This window comes from Oryctolagus cuniculus, chromosome 3, assembly GCF_964237555.1.
Source record: "Oryctolagus cuniculus chromosome 3, mOryCun1.1, whole genome shotgun sequence".
Taxonomy (NCBI): Eukaryota; Metazoa; Chordata; class Mammalia; order Lagomorpha; family Leporidae; genus Oryctolagus; species Oryctolagus cuniculus.
Genome location: NC_091434.1, coordinates 135,625,486 through 135,650,419, shown reverse-complemented (window position 1 = coordinate 135,650,419; position 24,934 = coordinate 135,625,486). Strand labels below are relative to the sequence as shown.

The 24,934-nt window shown below is 41.0% G+C and overlaps 1 protein-coding gene across 1 annotated transcript in view; it reads right to left on the bottom strand.

Annotated features, from left to right (window-relative positions):
• The window catches only part of PNPLA8 (patatin like phospholipase domain containing 8), a gene marked incomplete at its 5' end in the record, with an annotated part of 47,781 nt that overhangs the window by 9,280 nt on the left and 13,567 nt on the right, over positions 1 to 24,934 (bottom strand). The window contains 5 exon segments of the mRNA NM_001171272.1: positions 7,594 to 7,788; positions 10,694 to 10,751; positions 18,723 to 18,894; positions 22,014 to 22,108; positions 23,888 to 24,039. Of these exon segments, the coding sequence (NP_001164743.1) occupies positions 7,594 to 7,788; positions 10,694 to 10,751; positions 18,723 to 18,894; positions 22,014 to 22,108; positions 23,888 to 24,039 (672 nt within the window).

The following is a 24,934-nucleotide window of genomic DNA, read 5'->3' as shown; positions in this document are numbered from 1 at the left end:
ATATGCACCAAAGATCAGAATCCTAAACTAAACGAGTTAAGAATGTGAGAAGGAGGCCTTCTCTGATACCAAGTAGTTTGTTCCAGTTGATTGATTAAAAACCCAACGTCAGAATACGAAGCTTGAAGTAACTGCAAGTTTTAGGGAGTGCTATCCTTGTGTAGGCTGAGTTGAAGGCAGGTGAACTGAGATGTTATCTGCTGGAAATGATCTTTTGGCCACTAAGCCCACTTGTCTCAAAGAACTAGTACAGGCTGAGTTCACATGTCACTCTAAACGCTAAGTGCCTTCATCCCCATAATAAAATTCAATTCTCTGTGCTTCCCCTCCCCCGACATCCTAAAACACTTCCCCACTGTGCTCTGTGAAACTGTTCCACTGTTAACATTCCCAGTGGCATAAACTGCTCTCTTCCTCTATGATTTTACAGGAATATGGCTTTTCCCTGATACCATCTCCCCAAGTACTTGTTGATTTTCTTATTATCTGATGGACTTTGGGGCTAGGAGGTGGAGTGTTACTTTATTTGTTCTGTAGTGCTTTCTTCTAGATCATTAGTCCCAAACCACCTGGAAAAGATATGCTTTTTGTGGGCTGTGCCATTTAGGCTCCTATCTCCTCTTCACCACTGTCCATATATCAATCTCCAGTCATTCCTTCTCACTCAATGAATTAGGCCAGCACCAGAATTCCTTGCCACCTAAAGTCATTATGATATCCAATGTGACTTCAACTTATTTACAGTACCTTGAGATCTTACTTCCTCAAGCTCTTATATTCTGAAAACTATTCCATTTATTCTCTGAAGGCCACACCCCAGACTTTGTCATAAAGGTTAACGGGATCATACAGCGCACACTCTTTTGGCACTACTTCTTGCACTTAAAATAATGCCTCTGAGATTCATCCATATTGCTGTAAATGTCAGTAATATTCCCTCACCACTGAGCAATAATCCATTATTTGAAAAATACCACAGTTTATCCATTCATCAGTTGAAAGGAAGTTTTAAAAAACTGTATTGATTTATTTGAAAGGAAAAGAGACAGAGAGAGAAGTGGAGGGGGGAGAGGGAGAGGGAGAAGGAGAGAGAGAGAGAAAGAGAGAGAGGGAGGGAGGGAGGGAGGGAGGGAGAGAGAGAGAGAGAGAGAAAGAGAGAAGGAGGGAGGGAGAGAGAGAGAAAGAGAGAAAGAGAGAAGAGAGAAGAGAGAGGAAAGAATCTCTCATCTGTCAGTTTACTCCCCCAAATGCCTGCAACAGCCAGGGCTGGGCCAAGCTGAAGCCAGGAGCCAGGGGCTTCATCCAGAGCTCCCATGTGGGTGGCAAGGACTCAACTACTTGGGTCATCACCTGCTACCCCCCAGAATGCACATTAGCAGGCAGCTGGAATCACAAGTGAAGCCAGGACTCAAATCAGGCACTTTGATGTGGGATACAGGTGTGCTACATAGCAACTCCATACCTGGAACTATTTTTAAATTTAGCTACTTTTATAGAGTTAGCTACCTTTATAAACAGGTCTGAACTGTTTAACTTTGTGAAAATCTACCGGATTCCTTAAATGTAGGTAGTAATTATTTCCTACAAGTTTTCTCAAGTACGAATTTTAAGTTAATTCTTTTTTTTTATTTTTTATTTTTGACAGGCAGAGTGGATAGTGAGAGAGAGAGAGACAGAGGGAAAGGTCTTCCTTTTTGCCATTGGTTCACCCTCAGCCATTGTGGCTGGCACGCTGCGGCTGGCACGCTGTGGCTGGCGCATTGTGCTAATCCAAAGCCAGGAGCCAGGTGCTTCTCCTGGTCTCCCATGCGGGTGCAGGGCCCAACGACTTGGGCTATCCTCCACTGCACTCCCGGGCCATAGCAGAGAGCTGGACTGGAAGAGGGGCAACCAGGATAGAATCCGGCACCCCGACCGGAACTAGAACCTGGGGTGCTGGCGCCACAGGCAGAGGATTAACCTATTGAGCCGTGGTGCCGGCCTCAATTTTGTTTTAATTAATATGACATTAGAATGATACCTGGTCCATGACAGAGGTAACACTTTTAATTTTAATATAGCAAAAGCATTATTTTTGTGACTAAAGCATTTTTATCTTAAATTCTACAGTTGTTGAATTCTGTATGATTTGAAATCAATGGGCATCTTAGAGGAAACAGTCTTTCATTATTATAAAAGACCTTAAGCATGGATCAGAATAGCAGAAGAGATGAAAGGCAAATGAGGTTAACAGAATGAACCCCAGAGTTTAAAACTGCCAGGTTTCCAATGGTTTCACCAGACGTTTTCTGTTCCTTCAAATCTGCCCACTTTTCATCAAAAAGGTGGAGCAGTTAAGGTCTGGGGCAAGCACGGCTGTCCCTAAAGCCCTGCTAGCAGTCAGCCTGCTCTCCTGGAGCAGTCCCGGGGCAATGTCACATCTGTGGCATCTCCTGGGACCGTCCCAGTCATTCAACTATTCAAATTTACAGTTATTCAACTACTATGGACTTGGTATGTGCCATGCACACTGTTAAGTGCTGAAGCAGCACAGACTTCAAAAGTAAAATGAACCGGCCATTACAGCCATCTGGGGAGTGAATCAGCAGGAAAACCTCCCTCCCTCTCCCTCCTCTCTCTCTCTCTCTCTCTCTCTCTCTCTCTCTCTCTCTCTCTCTCTGTTTCTGCCGTTAAAATAAATAAATAAAAATCTTTAAAAATGAAATGAAATCAAATAATTTACCAATTGTCTCTCAAAGAAATACACAGTCAGGATTCTGTTTTAAGTACACTACATTTATATATGCTTAATAGCCTAAAATGTAAATATACTTTTTCTTGCTTTTAATGTATATATTTCATCATTTTAAATCACAGCATCTATTAGAAAATAAGCACTAGTCAAGGTCAATGCCTCCTGATTATCTCATCTTCTTGCCTTTTTTTCTGAGTTTTTTATTTCTGAGTTGTTTCAAAAATTCTTTTTTACCCCTATCTTTTTTTTTTTTTTTTTTTTTTTTTGACAGGCAGAGTTAGTGAAAGAGAGAGACAGAGAGAAAGGTCTTCCTTCCATTGGTTCACCCCACAAATGGCCGCTATGGCCAGCGTGCTGCGCCGATCCGAAGCCAGGAGCCAGGTGCTTCCTCCTGGTCTCCCATGTGGGTGCAGGGCCCAAGCACTTGGGCCATCCTCCACTGCCTTTCCGGGCCACAGCAGAGAGCTGGCCTGGAAGAGGGGCAACCGGGACAGAATCCGGCACCCAAACCGGGACTAGAACCGGGGTGCTGGCGTTGCAGGCGGAGGATTAGCCAAGTGAGCCGCGGTGCCAGCCTACACACCTATCTTTCTATTACTGAATTTCTCATTTCATTATATGACTATGCTTATATTTTGGAGCCTGGACTATTTTTTTTTTTATTTGAGAGGCAGAGTTAGAGAGTTAGAGAGAGAGAGAGAGAGAGGGAGAGATAGAAAAGATCATCCATCCACTGGGTCACTCCCCAAATGATGGCAATAGCCAGGGAGGGGTCGAAGTCAGACAGAAGTCAGGAGCCAGGAGCTTCTTGCAGGTCTCCCACAAGGGTACAGGGGTCCAAGAACTTGAGCCATCTTCCACTGCTTTCCCAGGTGCATTAGCAGGGAGCTGGATCAGAAATGGAGCAGCCAGGACTTGAACTGGTGCCATATGGGACACCAGTGTTGCAGGCAGCAGCTTAACCTGATATGACACAACACCAGCCCCTAACCTGGGCTATTTGTGTGGGTAGGACCCAGGAAACACAAACAATATACTAGCTATAACTGAAAACCTTTATATCCTTCATGGCTAGCAGAGTGCCTGGCATTGGTTAAGCACTATGTTCCTATTCAGTTATAATGAAAATGACAAATTGTGGTATGGCACAGGTATAATTTGGCAAGTGAGAGGCAGCCTCTTTCTGCTGAAAGCTCTCTTTATCTGAAATATTTAAATGAAATTTCATAATTATTTTTTAGATTAATACCTTCTAAACTCAGAAAATAACCTTCTAAAATGTAAATAAAGCCTAAGAAGAATAATACATTAGAATCAGTCATCAAAACTTTAGTGCAAACCAATGTACTGGATTCTTTCTTTAGAGATAGGGGATGAACAATTGTGAAGGTGGAGATGGAAACAGGAGAAATGAGGTAATTTTGTATAAAAAATACTATTTGAAGATAAATTCTATGCTGCTACTTGGGTAGTGGGGAGGGACTGCAGCTCATCAAAAAGAACTATTCCCACTTTCCAATTTTCTAGAACAGGTAATGTACTTTGTAAATATTGTAATAATATTCTTTTTATAGTCAATGGTGAGTGAAATCTCCCCATCCATCTAGTCTAGTCACTAACCTATAATTTATATTTTACCTGACTCCGGAAAGGATGTGAAGTAAATTACATTAAACATAAATCAGACATGACAGTTAAAAGGGATTTTTAAAGAGACTGGAAATACTGAATGTAATTATTCAAAGAATTTAGGATGATGAGTAGGTTATAATACGAACCATATTTTTTTTTAAGATTTATTTATTTGAAAGTAAGAGTTACAGAGAGAGGACGGAGAGAGAGAGAGAGAGGAGAGGGATCTTCTATCTGCCGATTCACTACCCAAGTGGCCACAACAACCAGGGTTGAGGCAGGTCGAAGACAGGAGCCAGGAGCTTCACCCTGGTTTCCCACATGAGTGGCAGGGACCCAAATGTTTGGGCCATCTTTTGCTGCTTTTCCTAGGCCATTAGCAGAGAGCCGGATGAGAAGTGGTGCAGCAGGGACAAGAACCGACAGCCACATGGGATGCTGGAATCACAGGCGGTGGCTTTACCCACTATGCCACAACATCAGTTCCCATATTTTAGTTTTAAATATGGTTTGTTATATGTAATCAACAGAAACTTGAGAACTATTTACTCCTAAATAAAGAGCGACCAAAATAGCTTCTTTTGAAGTCTGGAAACACGATCCTTAAATGTAGTTACTTAAGACTTTGGTTACTATTTGGTGTAGCTGAAAGTTCATAGGATAAAAACCACCTTGAAGTAATACCTTATAAGCTCTATTACATTTTAGACACATTGTCTAATTTATTTATTCGATTATGACACAGTAAGAATTTAAAAAGAACAGGGGGAAACAGCTGTTAAAAGCAGCAAGCTAGGGGCTGGTGCATGGAGTAGTGGGTAAAGCTGCAATCCACAGAGTCAGCATCCCATATGGGCTCCAGTTCAAGTCCCGGCTGCTCCACAGCCAATCCAGCTCCCTGGTAATGCACCTGGGAAAGTAGCAGAAGATGGCCCAAGTGTCTGAGCCCCTGCACCAATGTGGGAGACCCAGATGAAGCTCCTGGTTCCTGGCTCCTGGCTTCTACCTGGCCCAGCCCCAGCTGGGGGCTGTTCACATTTGGGGAGTGAACTGGTGGATGAAGATCTCTCTCTCTCTCTCTCTCTCTCTCTCTCTCTCTCTCTCTCTCTGCCTCTCCTTATCTGTAGCTCTGACTTTCAAAGAGATGAATAAATCTTAAAAAAAAAAAAAACAAAAAAAAAAAACCAGCAATATGGCCCGTGCTGTAGCACAGCAGGCTAACGTCCTGGCCTGAAGCGCGGCATCCCATATGGGTGCCGGTTCGAGACCAGGCTGCTCCACTTCCGATCCAGCTCTCTGCTGTGGCCTGGGAAAGCAGTAGAAGATGTCCCAAGTCCTTGGGCCCCTGCACCCGCATGGGAGACCCAGAAGAAGCTCCTGGCTTCAGATTGGTGCAGCTCTGGCCATTGCAGCCAACTGGGGAATGAACCAGTGGATGGAAAAGCTCTCTCTCTCTCTGGCTCTCCTCTTTGTGCAACTTTGACTTTCAAATAAATAAATAAATCTTTAAAAAAAAACCCCAGCAAACTAAATATTAAAATAAAAATTTAATCTTGACTATAAATCCTTAAATCAAAGAAAGAAAGAAACTGAACAGCCAGTACTTTCTGCCCTGAGAGGGTGGAAGTAAAAAGGAAAGGCAAGAAGGGGACATGCCTTCCATAATTCAACAATGACTGACCTGACAAAGTAAGAAATAGTTTGAACTCACTCCAAAGACAAAATGAATTCTATTTTAATCCCTGCAGTACAAAGAGTATGACGTTACTTTTAGAAAAATAAAAAGATAATGGGATAGCTTACAATGATATGTTAGAATATAACTAGGCTTTTCAATCAAAATATAGGGAATATTTTAGTTATTACAACACTGACACATGTAAATTAAAATTATCCACTAAAAAGTTCTAAAATTTATATAGCCTATAAATATAGTTGGTGCAGAATACTAATGTATGAGCTTTCAATGCTATCTGAAAAATCCTTGTCAAAAATATTAGATTGTTCTCAATAGATATCTTAATAGCAAATAAATAAACAGAGCATATACATTTCCATTATTAGAGAGCACAGGATTACTCTCTCCATCAAATGAGACTGAGTTTAAGTGGGATATCAAATAATAAAAAATATTTATTTTGGAAATATCAACTCAAAAGATTTACTGACTTCATTTTTACCGTTTAGTAAGTTATGAATTAAGAGTTCCACAAATAATCAGGGGCAAATTGTCAGAGAAAATTTTTAAGTAAATGAGTCTATGCAACAGAAAAAGAAAAAATTATCAGACATAATACTATACAAATAATTTAATCACAAATTTAGAAGCTGTAATTACAATAGCATCCTAAGTCTATGACTTGAGAGCTGGGATTCCAATCCAGTTACTTAGCTTTTCTTAGGATTCTAATTCCTTAGTGTAACACAAACTCTCCACCTCGTAAGTAGTGATAACTAAGTGAGACAATACATAGAAAGCACTACATCTGTCTGGCACATAGCTAACCTAATGAGTGTTCACGATTATGTCCTCTCCTTCAAAACAGGCCCTCCAAAATTGTCAGACTGGGTTCTGCATTTTAGGAATACATTCTTCGTTTTTAAAGTTCTTATTATTTACTGATTTGAAAAGCAGAAAGACAGAGACCACTCATCTGCTGGTTCTCCCCTTACATGCCTGCAATGGCTGAGACTTGGGCCACGCCAAAGCCAGGAACCAGGAACTCAATTCTGGTCTCCCACACAGGAGGCAGGTATTCAAGTACTTGAGCTGCTATCTGGTGCCTCCAGGGGTGCGCGTGAGAAGGGACGTGAAATCAGGAGAGGAGCTGGGATTCTAATCCAGGCATTCGGATATGGGATGCAGGCGTCCCAAGCAGCATCTTGGCTGCTGCGCCAAAGGGTTGCCCCTTATTTTTTGTTTTTATGTTTGGAAAGCTAATCCTACATCCAGCTTCATTTTTCTCTCATTAAGATGACCATAATACAGTGAATTCCATCATACTGAATAGACCAAAACAAAACAAAAAAAACTTTTGAAAAACATGCTTTCAAGTCAAGAGTCTTATTCAGTCAAGAAGAGCAAATGCCTTGAGTTGTACATCTTTTGGGTGTGGAAATGCGGACGTCTCCCTGGCTGACCCGTCTGCAGTGCAGCGACGCTGGGTCAGTGCTGAGTCCCTGAATCCCGGAACACATGCAAAGGGAAGCCACACAGGCCCACGTACCTGATGGAGATCATTTCCCAGGGCGTATTCTGCAAAGTAGCCCGGAGCAGCAGAGGAGGCTCTGATGGCCTGCCACATCTTGTACTGACAGCCTCCCAGGTAATGAGACTGGCTGCCGGGGAAGTGACCGTAGTTCCGGAACACAAAAGCTTTCGGCGTTGACCCTCGGTTTACTATGGTGCTTACAGCAGCTACCTGGTGAATGAAAAAGTGAAGACCACCACAGTTAGCAGCAATTTTTGCAATCTGTGAACATCAAGTACTATTTAGTAGTATGAATAAACAATCTACAACTCTATCGAACATGGTAAATGAGTAACAAATAAAACATTGAGCAAAGGGAACCACATCTTTCTTAAGTAGCTGATTTCTTTGTGGTACTGAGAGAATTCTGAGACATGTATTTTAAAGGAACAATAAGAAGAGATGTACTTGACTGTATAATTTAAAAAGACATTCAGGAGGGCATCTATTTCCAGACCTTTAATAATAACTGGCGCAGTGCTGGTCTCAACGGCTGACACCTTAGACATGAGACACTATGCTATTTCCATGGGGTCGTTACGGTGTCTTTGTTTCTGTGCTCTTTGAAAGCATCTGTACTTCAGTAAAGCCGAGCTGCATCATTACACAAACTCCTGGGACTTCCAGATCAGTTATTAAAAAACCACGTCAGCCACCCCGCGTCTCAGACTGCATCGCTGTCAGCTGAATTTTATAAAATGTGCTGTATTTGTTAATGATCCGAGACACAAACTTAAGAAGTTGGAAGGTACTGCTGAGGCTGAAGTTGCTAGTGTCCTGTGCTAAGCCCTGCTGGGAGCCTATTTACTTGCTATTTAATTAAAAAAAAAAAAAAAAAAAAAGAGTTATATCCCAAATTCCTGAGAGTAATTCAAGTATGTCTCTGGGCCACCCTGGAAAAGTGTTAGCCATACAATAAAATCTGGAAGGGCCGGCGCTGCGGCTCACTAGGCTAATCCTCCGCCTTGCGGTGCCGGCACACCAGGTTCTAGTCCCGGTCGGGGCACCGGATTCTGTCCCGGTTGCCCCTCTTCCAGGCCAGCCCTCTGCTGTGGCCAGGGAGTGCAGTGGAGGATGGCCCAGGTGCTTGGGCCCTGCACCCCATGGGAGACCAGGAGAAGCACCTGGCTCCTGCCTTCGGATCAGCACAATGCGCCGGCCGCGGTAGCCATTAGAGGGTGAACCAACGGAAAAGAAGACCTTTCTCTCTGTCTCTCTCTCTCTCTCACTGTCCACTCTGCCTGTCAAAAAACAAAACAAAACAAAACAAAACAAAACACCAAAAACCAAAAAACAAAACAAAACAAAACAAAACAAACCAATAATCTGGAGGGATTTTCTACAATGAGTACATATTAAGGGCTAATTAAGACAAGTTTGGGTGGCTGCTCCATTTACCATGATGAATTAGTTTCTGAGGTGGCTGAAGCTTCCACACACTCACTCTGTTTTTTTTTTTTTTTTAATGACAGCTTCACAATTCAAAAGCAAGCAAATGAAAAAGGAGCCCTGGACATACAGGTGAATACACAGTGATGCAGACTACACCCGAGGATGCTCTCCCAGAGAGCTCAGTCATCTCTTTATTGATACCTGCGAGGCCCTGTGTGGTCTGACCTGCTCACCCTCCAGCCTCACTCCACACACCGCCCTTGCACCCATAGCCTCTAGTCTTCAGGAAGCCTTTTGCTCCTGGGAATTCTCCACACCTCCTCCTCCACAGGTCATTCCCTTTACTAAAGATTCCATTCAGGGGCCTTCCCTTAGGTCCTTCTAAATATATGCTTTCAACCAACTGTTTTTGTAGCAATTGCACTGATTTCAGGGAAATTATATCTTATCTGTGTGACATCTACATTTTGCCTACACTGCCCTATGGAGCTAATAAATAAATCTATGTATTTGCTCACTAACATGCCCAAGGTGCATGGCACAGTGCATATATAATTAATATTTCCAGGATCAATAAATGTATTACTATGCCAGAGTTTAGGAATGAACAGAGTGTTACATGATTTCTCATGGCTATAGCTTGTCATCTGAGAATAAATACAAGCTGCCTGGGTTTCCAAGGTACAGAAATTCTATTCCTAAATCAAATATTAAAGAGAACAGAACTCAAGCAAATCTGAAATCACTAGGAATAAACAAATAAACAAGTGAATGGGAGCCACAGTGAGATGTATCTAAGTGACATTACATTTTTTAAAAGCGGGATTCCATTTGGACATTAATCTAATCAAACACACACACACACACACACACACAAATATACAGGAGGCACATAAAGTTCTCTTTAAAAATCTAAGAGAAAAAAATGCCATAACTTTCCTTAAATCACTGGAATTAATTTAAATAATTGTGATAAAGTAAATCTTTCTTATTTTTAGTCCTAGTTTTTCACATTCTTATGTGTTTATTATACTTTTACTGGATACAGAAAAGGTTTAATGATTGCATTCTTTATCTTCACGGAAGAAGGAATTAGCATATAATCCACTAGAAGAAATTCCAAAGAATTTTCTTTCACCCAAGTGGCCTACAAAATGTTCATGGAAATGTGTATTATGAAAAGACTATGTACGCATGGACTTTAAAATACAATTATGGGGGGCCGGCACTGTGGCTTATTGGTAGAGCCACTGCCTGCAGTGCCGGCATCCCATATGGGCGCCAGTTTGATTCCTGGCTGCTCCAATTCCAGTCCAGCTCTCTGCTCTGGCCTGGGAAAGCAGTAGAAGAAGGCCCAAGTCCTTGAGCCCCTGCACCCATGTGGGAGACCTGGAAGAAGCTCCTGGCTCCTGGCTTTAGATCAGCACAGCTCCCAGCTGTTGCAGCCATTATGGAGTGAACCAGCGGATGGAAGACCTCTCTCTCTCTCTTTCTCTCTCTGCCTTTCCTCTCTCTGTAACTTTTTCAAATAAATAAATAAATCTTAAAAAAATAAAAAAAAAACTGCACCAAGATTCATTTTTAAATTCCATTCTCCATGAACTTTTTGAAGTACTCTCGGAAAAGGGCCCTCACAGACCTTCATTTCCATGGAAGGGTTGTATGTAAGAGACTCAGAGCTTACCTTAGGACACATGGGGTTTCTTGCCGTTTCAATCATTAGTGCAGATCCCATCCTCTCCCTTAAATGAAGGAGAATAAAGAATGTTAACATAATTTTATCTCCTAGCAATCGGGGAACATATACCAGGCAATTACTGCCTGCCCACAGCATTGTCAAAGTGCGAGAAGGGACAAAGAAGTCCAAGAATATCCTTAGGAGGCTTCTGGTCCAGTTAGTGAACAGGGAACAGTACAGAGCTATTTATTCATCTATGATTCAAACTGGAAGCACCCACAGTTCAGAGACGGAGCTATCAATATAGGCCGCAATAATGGGGAAAGATGCAGAAGTGTAGCTTGAGAAAGACACCGAGAGGTGGCATGGCAACGTATTCAGAGCCAGGACACCCGCAGGGTAAAGGCACGAGGCACAAGAAACCATTCGCGGGGTCCCACTGACAGGATAATGGAGTTGTGCTAAGACTGCAGAATTGCATCCACACTAGTCACTTACCCAACAAACCAGGTCAGGACATTTAGACATTAACCTTGTTTCGGCAGGTAGTACAGAACAGTGTCATCAAGAAACTGCTTTTAAAATCATCTCAGTTGACATTTAAATCACTAGAACAGTACAGAAATGGTCTTGGGTGGCAATTTTCATGAACAGGGAATTTTATTTCAGCGCAGACTTCTTCTAGACTTAAAAACGATGAATCTGCCCCGGCTTTACCAACTCTCTTCAAGAGTAAAGCCATTTTTTCTAAAGACATTTTTCAAATATGACTCCCATTTCTCAACTAGAACGTTAGGGAATCTCACACAAAGGAAATACTAATAAACTGCTTCATGATGTAGCCTTTCCAAGCTTTATAAACATCAGTGTGCAGTGCTTCCCAAAGCGAATGTAATCCTTGTCCTTCCCAACCTGATCTGTTTCCTCTGCAAGAAGCTGGTGGAGTTTTATCTTTGTATGGGCCTTTATCTTTTCCTAGAACTCTTGCTGGAAAACTAAAACAGAAATTTTGGGAGCATACTGCATTCACATTTTTAAGTAAAGTTCATATTTATTTTGTATTTAAATATTGTAATGATCAAACAGCTAAGATGCTTTCATGAATCAGGTTATAAATTCAGAGAGTTAGGAATGATAATTGCTTATTTCAGAGAAACATGAAAATAATTTAAAAAATCCTTATAATTCCTAGATTCTACTGATGCTATGATTAAAAACAGTACCTACAAAATAACAAAATCAGGGCTGGCACTGTGGTAGGTTCTCTGCCTGTGGTGCCAGCATCCCATATGGGTGCCGGATAAAGACCCAGCTCTTCCTCTTCCCATCTACCTCTCTGCTGTGGCCTGTGAAAGCAGTAGGAGATGGCCCAAGCACTTGGGCCCCTGCACCCACATGGGAGACTCGGAAGAAGCTCCTGGCTTCAGATCAGCCCAGCTCTGACAGTTGTGGTCATCTGAGGAGTGAACCAGTGGATGGAAGACCTCTCTCTCTCTCTCTCTGTAACTCTACCTCTCAAATAAATAAATAAAATCATTATCAGAAAAAAAAAAACACAAGTGCTGTCAATAAACGCAAAGAAAATTTCATATCAAAAAAGGCCAGAGGGCAGTTGTGGTAGAATATGACAGTAATAGCCCCCAATACATCACTGCTTCCTGGTCTCTATGTATTTGTATAGAGGCCCTTTCCACATACATCCTCAGTTCTAGAGGCTTTGGCCAACAGGGCATCAGCAAACATGCAATTGAACCAAGGCTTGCTAAATGCCTTTGCACTGGGGCCTGTCCTCGGGAAACCCTGACACGGGGATGATGAAATGAGGCCTGGGATGAGAAGGGCCATGTGGAGGGGCAGGGGGTGAGAGACACAGACCCAGCTGGCCCAGGCATATTTGCTGAGCTCTCTGCAGCCAGCCTAATGAGCTCAGGCAAGAACAGAAGTGCCCAGGCAGACCAAAGAACTCTGAGCCGAAATCACCACTTCTTTAAGCCAGAGTTTTGGAGTGGTTTGTTTTGCAGCAAACGCTGAGTGAGAAAGTGGGGGTGGGGAGGTAGGGGTACTGAATACACTTATGAAGTTTATTTTATCAGTGCTGTGACCAAAAATAAAAATCTCTGAAAGGGGAAGAAACAAAATATGCATACACACGAAGGTACTTTCTAAGTAACTAAATGAAAAAAGCATTTCAGAGCAGAGAAGCTGGCTTTACACTAAATGTTTAAGCCTTCATTAAAAATTGTTACTAGAAAGTATCATGATTTTATGATTTCATGAGAATTCATATATATTTTTTTAAATAAAATACAAGACTGAAAAGCAGCCAACATACAATAATGATGGGAAGATTTCACAACTCTAAAGATGTCAATATTCCTCAAAATATCAGTGGAATTTTTTATGCAATAAAAGTAATCAAAGGTTCATTCTGAAAGTTAAGTGAAGAGCTAAGAGAATTACAAACAAGAAGTAAGAACAAAAGACTTGCTGTATTGATATAAAGACATCATACAAAGGTACAACAATTAAATTTACAGAATGTATACAAACATAAATCAATAGAAAAACAAAAACTTGAGCATTGACTGTAATGTACAGAAGAATTTAATACAACAAAAGAGGGATCTCAAATCAGTGAAAAAAAGGAGAAAATACTTGGCAAGTGGTACTGGGGTATTTAATATTTGAGAAACAAAATAAAGCTTGATCTCATTACAACATAGATCAACATAAATTTCAGGTGACTTAAGAATTAAATATAAACCTAATAGGGGCTGGCATTGCAGCATAGTGGGTTAAGCTGTCACTTGTAATACTGGCATCTCATCTCAGAGGGCTGGTTCGAATCCCAGTGGCAGCTTCCTGCTAATGCACCCAGAAAATCAGTGGACAATGACCCAAGTACTTGGACCCTTGCCACCCACAGAGGAGACCAGGATGGAGTTCTAGGCTCCTGGCTTTGGCCTGGACCAGACCAAACTCCTGAATATTTCATTTGGGGAGTAAATCAGCAGGTAGATGATCTCTCTCTCACCTACCCTCTTTTTTCTGTCACACTGCTTTTAAAATAAGTCTTTAAAGAATATACACCTAATAAAACATTAGGATTATAAAATAAATTACCTGGTTTCAGGATAGAAAATAGTTTATAAACATGAAAGTAAAGTTAAAACTCATTAAAGAAAAAGATCTGACTAAATAAGGATTTTAAAATCCTCTATATAGGCGATGGTATTGTGGCACAGTGGGTTACATCCTATATGGGTGCTGGTTTGAGTTCCAACTGCTCCATTTCCAATCTGGCTCCCTGCTATGTGCCTGAGAAAGCAGCAGAGGATGGTGCAAGTGCTTGGGCCCCTGCATTCACTTGGGAGATCTGGAAGCTACTGGCTCCCAGCTTCAGAGTGGCCAAGCCCCAGTTGTTGCAGCTATCTGAGAAGTGAACCAGTAGATGGAAGACTCTGTCTCTCCCACACTTTCTGCCTTTTAAACAAATAAAATAAATCTTTTTAAAAATCCTATATATAATAAAAATAATTAAAAGGCATTTTCAATATATGATTGACATTTTTTTTTTTGACAGGCAGAGTGGACAGTGAGAGAGAGAGACAGAGAGAGAAAGGTCTTCCTTTGCCGTTGGTTCACCCTCCAATGGCCGCCACGGCTGGCGCACTGTAGCCGGCACACCGCGCTGATCCGATGGCAGGAGCCAGGTACTTCTCCTGGTCTCCCATGGGGTGCAGGGCCCAAGCACTTGGGCCATCCTCTACTGCACTCCCAGGCCACAGCAGAGAGCTGGCCTGGAAGAGGAACAACGGGGACAGAATCCGGCGCCCCGACCGGGACTAGAAACCGGTGTGCCAGCGCCACAAGGCAGAGGATTAGCCTAGTGAGCCACGGCGCAGGCCAATATATGATTAACATTTACAATATAATGAGAAATATTCCAACAGAAAAATGGGCAAGGTTGATGACCTCAATATTCACCAAAAAAGAATATAATTAAAAGTTTAAAAAGCATCTAAATTCACCAGTAATCAAAGTGATGCAATATAAACTGAAATACCAGTTTCAAAACATCTCAAACCGATAGTTTTTTTTTTTTTTAAGATTTTTTATTTATTTGACAGGCAGAGTTAGAGAGAGAGAGAGAGAGAGTCTTCCATCTTCTGATTCACTCCTCAAGTGGCCACAATGGCCAGAACTGGGCCGAGGGTCTCCCACAAGGGTGCAGGGGCCCAAGCACTTGGGCCATCTCCCACTACTTTCTCAGGCAAGAAGCTGGATCAGAAGTAGAGTAACTGGGACTCAAACTGGTACCTATATGGGATGCCAGCACTACAGGCAGTGACTTTACCCACTAAGCCATAGTGGTAGCCCCAAGTTTTAAAAATTAAATTGTTTGGTATTTATTTCGTAAAGATAAATACAAACTGATGCTGGTCAATGAGTGAGTTAGCACATCTGGATTAATATTATTTTTTATTTGAAAAACAAAGAGAAAGCCTCCACCCACTGGTTCACTCCCCAAATGCCCAAAATAGCTGGTGTCAGGCCAGAGAGAAACCAGGAGCCTGGAACTCCATGCAGGTCTCCCATATGTGGTAGGGACCCAAGTACCTGAGCCAACCTGCTGCCTGCCTCCCAGGATGTGCATTAGCAGGAAGCTGGATTGGAGTTTGAGCCAAGAATCCAACCCAGGCACTCTGATACGGATGCGAGTGTCCAAAGTTGCACCAAAAATCTGCCTCCGGACAACTATTTTGAAGAATAATTCAGTTATATATGCATGAAGATCCATCCAACCTTCCTTCCTCCCTCCCTCCTTCCCTCTTTCTTTCTTTCAGAGGCTGAGTTACAGACACAGAAGGAGAAACAGAGAGAAAAGTGTTCCAGCCATTGGTTCACTCCCCACAATGGCCACAATGGCCAGAGCTGGGCTGATCTCAAGCCAGGAGCTAGGAGCTTACTCCAGTTTTCCCATGTGGGTGCAGGGGCCCGATTATTTTGGCCTTCCTCCACTGCCTTCCCAGGCCACAGCACAGAGCTAGATCAGAAGAGGGGCATCTGGGACATGAACAGGTATCCATATGGGATGCTGGCACCACAGGTGGAGGCCCACCCTACCACATCACAGCACTGGCCCCATGTATGAAGATCCTGAAAACATGTCTGTTCTCAGACCCAAAACTTGCTTCCAAAATTTAACTTAAAAAAATAAAGAGATTTAAGTAGAGACGTAGGATATCCATCAAAATTTTATTTTGAACTATAGTTTTCTTTCCAAAAGGGAATTAAATAAAAACATAATCTGGGGGCCAGTGCTGTAGTGTAGCAGGTAAAGCTGCTGCCTGCAGTGCCAGCATCCCATATGGGTGCTGGTTCTAGTCCCAGCTGCTCCACTTCCAATCCAGCTCGCTGCTATGGCCTGGGAAAGCAGTAGAGGATGGCTCAAGAACTTGGGCCCCTGCACCCACATGGGAGACCTGGAAGAAGCTCCTGGCTCCTGGCTTTGGATTGGCACAGCTCCAGCCATTGCGGCCTTCTGGGGAGTGAATCAGTGGATGGAAGACCTCTCTCTCTCTCTCTTTCTGCCTCTGCCTCTCTATAATTCTGCCTTTCAAATAAATAAATCTTTAAAAAAAAGAAAAACAACAACATAATACGGGGCCAGCACTGTGGTGTAGCAGGTAAAGCTGCTGCCTGCAGTGCTGGCATCCCGTAAGGGCGCCAATTTTTTGAGTCCCAGCTGCTTCACTTCCAATCTAGTTCTCTGCTATGGCCTGGGAAAGCAGTGCAGGAAGGCCAAAGTGCTCAGGCCCCTGCACCGACATGGGTGACCTGGAAGAAGCTCCTGGCTCCTGTCTTTGGATTGGAGCAGCTCCAGCCATTGTGGCCAGCTAGGGAGTGAACCAGCAGATGGAAAACCTCTTTCTTTCTGCCTCAGCCTGTCTGTAACTAGGCCTTTCAAATAAAATAAATAAATCTTAAAAAAAAAATAGTACATCTACAAAATGGAAGAATAAACAATCATTAAAAGGTTTTTCAAAAACCAATAAAGGCATGGGAAATAATTTATGAGACAAAGCTAAGTGAAAATGCAGGATATAAAACTACATATACGGTCCCAATTGTTTGAAGGTGATGAAAACATACACACTCATAACCACATACACATACAGTTGTTTATCTAAAGGAAATTCCAGGCCGGCACCGCGGCTCACTAGGCTAATCCTCCACCTAGCGGCGCCGGCACACGGGTTCTAGTCCCGGTCGGGGCGCCGGATTCTGTCCCAGTTGCCCCTCTTCCAGGCCAGCTCTCTGCTGTGGCCAGGGAGTGCAGTGGAGGATGGCCCAAGTGCTTGGGCCCTGCACCCCATGGGAGACCAGGAGAAGCACCTGGCTCCTGCCTTTGGATCAGCACGGTGCGCCGGCCGCAGCGCATCAGCCGTGGCAGCCATTGGAGGGTGAAAGGAAGACCTTTCTCTCTGTCTCTCTCACTATCCACTCTGCCTGTCAAAAAATAAATAAATAAAAAAATTTTTAAAAAAGGAAATTCCAGAAATATCTCACCATGTTAATAGTGATCACATTATTTTTACTATTAATATATTCTCTACTTCCCATAAAATAATATATTTTTCAAACACACTAACATTTGACCAATAATTAAGCTTCTTATAAACTGGATAAACTGGCCTCAGGGAGGGGAGGCTTGGCCTACTGGCTAAGATGCCACTTGGGACACCAATATTCCATATCAGAGTGCGTGGGTTTGAGTCTCAGCTCTGCTTCCAATTCCAGCTTTCTGCTAATGTGCACTCTGGGAGGTAGCAAGTGATGGCTAAAGTATTTAGGTCTCTGCCATTCATGTGGGAGACCTGGATTGAGTCACTGGGTCCTAGCTTCAACATAGCCCAGCCCTGGCTGTTGCGGACATTTGGGGAATAAACCAGCAGATGGGGGATTTCTCTGTCTCTGAGCTTCTGCAGATAAATAAAAACAAGTAAATAAAAATTAAACTGACATACTGACATATTTCATAATGTGGACAAAACATAAAGTGTCCTATCACAGTAATTTTCAAAATCACAGAAAATTATGGTCATCATAAATATCCTAAATATCCAAAATGGAAATGGCTGAGAAAATATGGCACCATCATACTATAGAATAAAGCACATTTTAAAAAATGCTGGCGCCCAGCATTGTGGCATGGCAGACTATGTTGCTGCCTGCAATGCGGGCATCCCATATGGGTACCACTTCATAACCCGGCTGCTCTACTTCCAATCCAGCTGCCTGCTAATGGCCTGGAAAAGCAGCACAAGACCAAGTACTTGAGCCTCTGCCACCCATGTGGGAGATCCGGATGAAGCTCCTGGCTCCTGGCTTTGGCCTGGTACAGCCTTGGCTGTTGTAGCCATCTGGGGAGTGAATCAGTGAATGGAAGGTATCTCTTTATCTCTCCCTCTCTATCTCTCCCTTGCTAACTCTGGCTTTCAAATAAATAAAAAAAATTTCAAAAAAAATGTGTCAAAGAGATTTTAATAAAGTTGGGAAAAGAGTAACACAAATTTATAATTTCAATTATACAAAATGTATTTTGAAATGTATATATGTCTGTCAAAAATCAGAAGGAAATATATTATAAGGTCTATGACTGAATAATAGGATTGTGCATGACTAACTTTCTACTTTATGGTATTGTATTAACTGTAAAGAAATGATTTGTCACGAATGACTTGAGAACAGATTAATATGTTTAGTAAAAACAATAAGATGCAAATATGATCAATATGCTAGTCTGTCACTTTTTCAAGGAAGAAATTGTAACTTTTACATGCAAATCTCACACACATGAAACCAAAAAATCAATGACTAGAATATGACTCACTAAAACAGCAAGTGTTACCTCTAATTAGTGTGATTAATAATTTAATATTCTTTATATTTTTCTCTATTTTTCAAATTAAAATCTGTACATTTTATATTTATAATTAGAACATTTTAAAAAAGAATCACCATAACTTACTTAAGAATCTTCTCCCATGTCTGACTATCATAAAATGCATGGCTCCAGCTCATTTTCACTGTTCCAACGATGACATTTTGTGAAAATATATCTGATCCTAGTTTTCGATAAAGTTCTTCACATTCATCCAGTGGCATATGAAACAGTCCTAACATGAAAGCTAATATGGCACCTAAAAAAAGAATTGTTACTTTATCAGCAGCAATGTTACAGCATTAGGATTGTAAGGTCAGAGTCACAGTCCTGACTTAAATTCTAGCTTTGATATTGTCTAGCTAAATCACAAATTACTTAACTTCTCAGAACCCTGATTTCTGTAAAATAGGAATAGTGGGGCCAGCACTATGGTGTAGTGAGTAAAGCCGCTGCCTGCAGTGCTGACATCCCATATGGGTGCCAATTCTAGTCCCCGCTGTTCTACTTCCAATCTAGCTCTCTGCTATGGCCTGGGAAAGCAGTAGAAGATGGTCCAAGTCCTTGAGCCCCTACACCCATGTAGGAGATCTGGAAGAAGCTCCTGGTTCCTGGCTTCGGATCGACCCACCTCCGGCCATTGTGGCCATTTGGGGAGTGAACCAGCGGGTGGAAGATCTCTCTGCCTCTCTGTAACTCTGCCTTTCAAATAAATAAATAAAATCTAAAAAACAACAACAACAAAAAAGGAATAATAACAAGTAAAATGCATTGAAACAACAAATGTATAGGCCCCCAAAAGATTAAAATAAATGCTGCCCAACTGTAGTAATGATGACAATTTAAAACATTATAAAAAACATGCTACTTAAGGACTGGCACTGTGGTGGAGTGGGTTAAGTCACCCCCTGCAATGCTGGCATCATACATGGGCACTGGTTTGAGTCTTGGATCTGTACTTCCGATCCAGCTCCCTGCTTATAATAAGCCTGGGAAAGCAGTGGAAGATGGCCCAAGTGCCTGAGCTGATGGGAGACTCAGTTGAAGCTCCAGGCTCCTGGCTTTGGCCTGGTACAGCCCCGGCCATTGTGGTCATTTAGGGAGTAAATCAGTGGATGGAAGATCTCTCTCTCTCTGTGTGTTTCTCTCTCTGTTACTCTGACTTTCAAATAAACAAATAAATCTTTAAAAAATACATTATTTAACATGAAATAGTATATAAGTAAGATGTTGCGATAGATAATGGCGTTTCTAACATTAATTGCTAGTTTCAGTCATAGAATACAGTGTATTTGACAACCCACCAGTTCATTAAACAATTACTCCTTCAGCTGGCCCTACAACCAATGTAATTAAAGAAAATAGGTACTCTGGGATGGCCTTCTCAATAGCTAATTTTATATATACTAGCTGTAACTGGTAGGATCCACTGCCACCTAGTGGACCTAATTAGCCTAACCTAGGGAGCAAAACGGGAGGAAAAAGCTGGGGATATGAGAGGACAGGATGAGGAAGTATCTGCTGACTATCACCGCTCATAACCTGTGAGCATGAAAAAATACAAAGAAAAAACTATCAATATTATGCTATCAGAATATATTTTAAATATTTAACATATTTTTTATACTTGGTATTATTCTAGTAAAAGATCAGGCAACTTATGTTTTAAATATACATAGTTAAGCTATAACAACAGAAATTTTTTAATATTCAGAAAGCCTATAATTAACACAATAAATAATTTTCAAAATATTAGATTTTATCTTTTTAATAACTATAAAGATGAACATACAATCAAAAAACAAATTACTTTTATTAAATTGGTAAGGACATTACCTTGAACTAAACATGTATTAACTTTATAAAAACTAAGTGCAAAAAAACTTAAAATACACAACATTGAAAAATAAGATTATAAGCGTTGTATTGCAAGTTACGGTATTGCAAGTTAAGGTAGCATGGAAAAGACACCATGATAAATACAGAAACACATGTATTATGTAACTTGATATTCTACTCCAAGGATGATCTGTGCTTTGAGATTCTCTTTATTTAGAATCCACCTTCAACAACAGTGCCAAAGCGAGAAGTTAGCTTGTACATGTGTTCAAACATGTGAAACACTAGGACCATTCTGAAATTCAACAGAAATGGTCTGGCTAACATTTCCCCAAAATGTAACAAAAAGTACCAATTTTGAGAAATGCCTCTTTAGATATTTGGAGTTAAGACAATTTCAGATATACATACTTGAATTTGTACTATGTGTCTGACATATACATATTATTTACAGAAGTTCTTCTGTTAACAAATAAACACACCTGTTTAGCCTCCTTTAATCCAGTATTTTCCAAATTTGCTAACACCCCGTGGAAGCAGTGTTCAGTGATTTCTTATTCCAGAGGATTCAAGCATAAAAAGGCCAGGGATTCCTTATGCTTTCAGTCATCCTTGCAACTGCTGTCATCATTTAGTTTTGATAATTGAGCAGCAAGTTCCCTGCCCTCTGGGAATACTTCTCACACTTGTCACGGGTAACCTAAAGAAATATTTGGTTCTGTTTGTAGTGGTCTTCAGAACTACTACTATAATTCTAATGTAAAGTGTGAAATGATCAAGTCAAACAGTAAAACACGCTGCAAGATCTGGGATTTTAGTAGTCCTGAGTGCTACCTGGGCAGTGAGCAATAGCCAATGGTAGCTGGAGAGTCTTATACAGACCGCGGGGAAAAAGACAAAAAATAAAATAGCTGAGACAGTCGATGTTGAAAATAGAATAAAATAACACAGAAAACAAAATTCATTTGATGATGAGCCAGCAAAAACTAAGAAATTATTCAGTAACAATTATATCCTAAATTGCCAGTTTCTTCAATACAAACATGAAACTATAATTTTAAATGTATATCAACTAGAAATATTAAAGTAGCTTTTTAAAAATATAGGTTCTCACATTTATCAATCTAAATTCTGCCTTCAGACAACCAGATAAATGATTCAGCAAGCAACATCTTCACAAACAACTCTCACCAAAAAGCAACATCTTATCTATCTTTAACTCAGTTAAAGTACAACAAGTGAGTACCCTCCTTCCTTCCAGCCATTACTCTCCTAAAAAGGTGAATATATCATAAAGCAATGGGTAATTTGTATTTGTGATTGTGGCTTATTAAGATATATTAGAAAAATGCATAAAAATATATTTCCAAAAATTAATATACTCAAAATGAACATTTTGTTTTAAAGTTCATTAAGCAAACTGAAGGATTATTCATTGTCAAAGCATGAAACTAATTTGTATCATTTCTGTGACTCATGTTCTTTTGCTTCATGTGCAGCTGGAACACACCACCTCTCTATATAATACGCAGTAATTACCTGTGCTGACACCACAAATGTAATCAAAGAGCTGATGAACCGGCTTCTGAGTAAGTTCAACTAATTTTCTGAGTGTCTGAAGAGCAACAACACCCCTGTAGAAAAGTCAAAGGGAAAACGAGAATTTCACTACGTTTTTCAATAAAGCAATTCTAAAAATTGCCTTTGGATCTTACAAGCTAACAATGAAAACTACTAATATAAAAATGGATCAGAAAAGATTGTCTGACCAAATTTTTAGGAGCACCTCTGAAAAACTAGTGTCTAAATTGTGGTTTAAACCTGTCCTACAGTAGCACATTAAAAAATTTGTACTAGTATTGCTTTAAATACAAAGACAATGTAAGATACTTTCTTAAACATCCCCGCTCACCAAAAACACTTAAAACCTCCATCCACCAGTTGTTGGGTGCTGGTGTGCTTTATATCTCTCACTAGCCAGGTTTTGAAGCTCCCTTTCAATGATTTGTTTTTCCAAAACTCTCAGTAACCTTAGGACAGTACTCTGGATTAAGGGTGTATTAATTAATGCTGAATTTGTTCATTTCTGGATTCTTGCCAAAGGCACTAAATATTTCATGAAGGAATGTGAAAGAAGAAATAGCTTTCAGGGTGTGTACATCACATGGATGATGCCTAATACTGGATAATAATACTTAATACTGGATGGTTACACTAAAGCAATGGAATAAAGGTGTGGGGAGAGTAAGACCTGGAGCATAGCAACACAGCCGTCACAAAATAAAATGCACAGCGTCAAGTTCTACTTTGATACTGCTAACAGGAAGCCATCAACAGATTCAAGTAGAAAACCAAACATGTTGAATTTTTAATGATAACAAATAAAGTGGATTTCAGGAGAGGTAAGACACATCAATTCAAGGTGAAACATGACAAATGAAAGACAATGCTGGATAAAACATATTTAACATACTTAACAATGTGACCTATATTATCACAAAAATTAAACACATATGTATGTATATATATTCACACAGAAAGACTGGAATAATTCAAAATATTTAAATCATCTTGAAGTTGTTAGAACTAAATTGTTGAGGCTGGCACTGTGGCACAGTGGGTTAAAGCCACCACCTGCAGTGCCTGCACCCCACAGGGGTGCCAATTAAGTTCCAGCTGCTCTACTTCTGATCCAGCTCCCTGTTAATGCGACTGGGAAAGAACTGGAGGATGACCCAAGTCCTTGGGCCCCTGCCCCCACCTGGGAGACCTGGAAGAAGCTCCTGGCTCAGCTTCAGCTATTGCGGCCATCTGGGGAGTGAACCAGCAGATGGAAGACCTCTTTCTCTGTTTCTACCTCTCTCTATAACTCTTTCAAATAAATAAAATAAATGTAAAAAAAAAAAAAAAAGGAATTAAGTTGTTTTCTTCTTTTTCTCCCTTTTAAACTTTCCAACTACTTGTATAATCAAGGGCAAAAATCTGTTAATTCAGAATGGACTTAAAAATACATTTGTCAGGTTGCTACTACATGCCTAACACTGTATTAGCAGGCTCTTTCTTTTCTTTAATATTTATTTAGTTACTTACTTATGTATTTATTTGAAAGAGAGAGAGAGAGAGCATCTTCCATCCCTGGTTCACTATTCAAATGCCTGCAATAGCTGAAGCTAGGAGCCAGGAATCCACCCTGGGTCTCCCATGTGGGTGGCAGGGATCCAGCTACTAGAACCATCCCCTGCTGCCATCCACAGTGCATTGTGTGTTAGCAGGAAGCTGGAATCAGGAGTGGAGTTAGACTGAAGCTCAAGTACTCTGATATAATTATAGGAAGTCAGGGTTTTATTTTTTTTTTTCAATTCCTAAAGCTAAACTTAACCTGTAGTTTTTAAAAATAATTTGTCTAGCCTTACCTTGTTCCTCCACCGTCAATTGTAAGAATTCGAATTCCTCTCCCTTTCACTGGATCCACATAGCCAATCAAGGCCAAAATTTCTCTAACTGCAGCCTGAAGAGTTTCATCCTTCATTTGTCTCAGCCGTAATAAACATGGAATAAGTCGTTCCTATATTTAGAAAAAAGATATTTTGTTGCTTTTGTCAAAACAAGGGTAAAAAATGCATGATGATTTTTAACCAATTTCAGTAGATCATCACATAAAATTAAGAAGCGAATGTTCAGTAATCTTAAAATACAATTTTTTTTCAGTTTAAGGTGGGGGGGCTAGGCAGGTGGAGAATATGAAACTGCCGTTCACAGGTTCACTCTCAAATGGCCACAACAGCTGGAGCTGTCACCGGTAACCTAAAGAAATATTTGGCTCTGTTTGTAGTGGTCTTCAGAACTACTACTATAATTCTTCTAGTGTAAAATGGGAAATGATCAAGTCAAACAGTAAAACACGCTGTAAGGATCTGGGATTTTAGTAGTCCTGAGTGCTACCTGGGCAGTGGGGACAAGAGGGAAGCCAGAAAGCCTCCCATGTTGGTGGCATGGACCCAGCCACTTGAGCCATCACCTGTTTCCTCCCAAGGGTATGCATTAGCTGGAATCTGGAATGAGGGGTGCCACCAGGACTTGAACCCAGCCACTCCAAAGAGGGGATGCAGGTGTCCCAGGGAGCAACATACCTGCTACACCAAACACCTGGCCCTAGACTAGTTTTTGACACAGTAATGTCAGTTAATATCTAAGATGTATTTGTTCTAACATCGAGGACAAAAATTAATCTCTATCCAAAAAAGTGCTCAAAAATTAGAGAAATTGGGGCCAGTGTTGTAGCGTAGCAGGTTAAGCCTCCACCCGTGATGCCAGCATCCCATATGGGCACCAGATTCAGATCCGGTTGCTCCACTTCCAATCCAACTCCCTGCTAATGTGCCTGGGAAAGATGGCCCAAGTTTTTGGGCCCCTGAAACCACATGCAAGACCTGGAAGAAGCACTGGGCTCCTGGCTTTGG